Consider the following 2,311-nt stretch of genomic DNA (forward strand, 5'->3'; position numbering starts at 1 on the left):
ATTTGGGGGGTGTGCAAGGCATTTGGGGGGTGTGCAAGGCTGTGCAAGGCCGTGAAAAGGCATCTGGGGGGTGTGCAAGGCCGTGCAAAGGTGTGTGATGGCATCTGGGGGGCGTGTGATGGCATTTGGGGGCAACACAAGCCCTGTGTGAGCCCCGTGCAAGCCAGTTTGAGGCCGTGCAACACCATACAAAGCCGTGCAACACCATCCAAGGGGTACAAGAGCCCACACAGGGACCATTAGGGACCGTGTAAGAGCATGTAGAAGCGACACAAGCCCCGTGTGAGCCCCGTGCAAGCCAGTTTGAGGCCGTGCAACACCATACAAAGCCGTGCAACACCACACAAGGGCCAAAAGAGCCCACACAGGGACCATTAGGAGCCACGTAAGGGTGCATAAAGGTGCCACAAACCCCGTGTAAGCCCCGTGTGAGCCCATGTGAGGCCGTGCAAACCCACGTGAGGTTGTGCAACACCCTACAAATCTGTGCAACACCATAGGAAGCCGTGCAACACCATCCAAGGGGTATAAGAGCCCACACAGGGACCATTAGGAGCCACGTAAGAGCGTGTAGAGGCGACACAAGCCCCGTGTGAGCCTGTGTGAGCCCCGTGCAAACCCATAGAAAGCTGTGCAACACCCTACAAATCCGTGCAACACCACATGAGGTCGTGCAACACCATATAGAGGCTAAAAGAACCCATGCGAGGACCATTAGGAGCCACATAAGAGCGTGTAGAAGCGACACAACCCCCCTGTGAGCCCGTGTAAGCCCCGTGTAAGCCTGTGTGAGCCTGTGTCAGCCCTGTGTGAGGCCGTGCAAACTCACGTGAGGTCGTGCAAATGCACGTGAGGCCGTGCAACACCACACAAAAGCCAAAAGAGCCCAAACAGAGACCATTAGGACCCACGTGTGTAGAAGCGACACAAGCCCCGTTTAAGCCCCGTTTAAGCCCCGTTTAAGCCCCGTGCAAGGCAGTTTGAAGCTGTGCAAAGCCACGTGAGCCCCGTGCAAACCCATGTGAGGCCGTGCAACACCATATAAAGGCTAAAAGGACCCACACAGGGACCATTAGGACCCACGTAAGGGCACGTAGAGGTGCCACGAGCCCCGTGTGAGCCCCATGTGAGCCTGTGTGAGCCCCGTGCAAACCCACGTGAGGCTGTGCAACACCCTACAAATCTGTGCAACACCATAGAAAGGCCAAAAGAGCCCACACGAGGGCCATTAGTGGCTGTGTAAGAGCATGTAGAAGTGACACAAGCCCCGTGTGAGCCCGTGTAAGCCCCATGTGAGCCCCGTGCAAGGCAGTTTGAGGCTGTGCAACACCATACAAAGCCGTGCAACGCCATCCAAGGGCCAAAAGAGCCCATGCAAGGACCACGTAAGGGTGTGTAAAGGTGCCATGAGCCCTGTGGGAGCCCCGTGCGAGCCAGTTTGAGGCCGTGCAACACCCTACAAATCCGTGCAACACCATAGGAAGCCGTGCAACACCATACAAGAGGTACAAGAGCCCACACAAGGACCAGTAGGAGCCACATAAGAGCGTGTAGAAGCGACACAAGCCCCGTGTGAGCCCCATGGGAGCCAGTTTGAGGCCGTGCAACACCCTACAAATCCGTGCAACACCACACAAGGGACAAAAGACCCCACGCAAGGGCCATTAGGGCCTGTGTAAGAGCATGTAGAGGCAACACAAACCCCGTGTGAGCCAGTTTGAGGCCGTGCAAACCCACGTGAGGCCGTGCAACACCACACAAAGCTGTGCAAACCCATGTGAGGCCGTGCAACACCATACAAGTGGTACAAGAGCCCACACAGGGGCCATCAGTGGCCACATAAGGGCACGTAAAGGCACCACAAACCCCGTGTAAGCCCCATATGAGCCTGTACGAGCCTCGTGCAAAGTCGTGCGAGCCCCGCGCGCGCCTGACCTGCTGGCAGAACTCCTTGATGCTGCGCCCCCCCTCGAGGAAGTGCTGGAAGAAGCGCTGGTGGCGCTGGAGGCAGCCCGAGGTGAGGAGCCGCAGGTAAACCACCAGGTAATCCGAGGTGCTGGGCTCGTTGAACGCCGCCAGCAGCTCCGGCAGCGGCACCCGCCGCTCCACGCGCTCGATCAGCTCCATGAACTGCACCCACACGCGTGTGCGGGGGGAGGGACACGCGTGTTAAAGGGAGGGGAGGGGGTATGGTGACCTCACGGGGTCATGTGTGCCCTTAAAGGGTCACAGAGAGGGTCACACGCAGCATTATGGGGGGGACACGCACATCGGGGGGGAGAACATGTCTGTCGGGAGGAGAACACATGCA

The 2,311-nt window shown here is 58.2% G+C and overlaps 1 protein-coding gene across 1 annotated transcript in view; it reads right to left on the reverse strand.

The window, feature by feature from the left end:
• The window catches only part of LOC106899874 (ubiquitin thioesterase OTUB1-like), a 9,458-nt gene that overhangs the window by 306 nt on the left and 6,841 nt on the right, over nucleotides 1-2,311 (reverse strand). Inside the window, exon 4 of the mRNA XM_014961811.1 lies at nucleotides 1,936-2,130. Within this exon, the coding sequence (XP_014817297.1) occupies nucleotides 1,936-2,130 (195 nt within the window). The remainder of the gene's footprint in view (nucleotides 1-1,935; nucleotides 2,131-2,311) is intronic.

Source organism: Calidris pugnax, unplaced genomic scaffold (genome assembly GCF_001431845.1).
Source record: "Calidris pugnax isolate Ruff unplaced genomic scaffold, ASM143184v1 scaffold966, whole genome shotgun sequence".
Classification (NCBI taxonomy): Eukaryota; Metazoa; Chordata; class Aves; order Charadriiformes; family Scolopacidae; genus Calidris; species Calidris pugnax.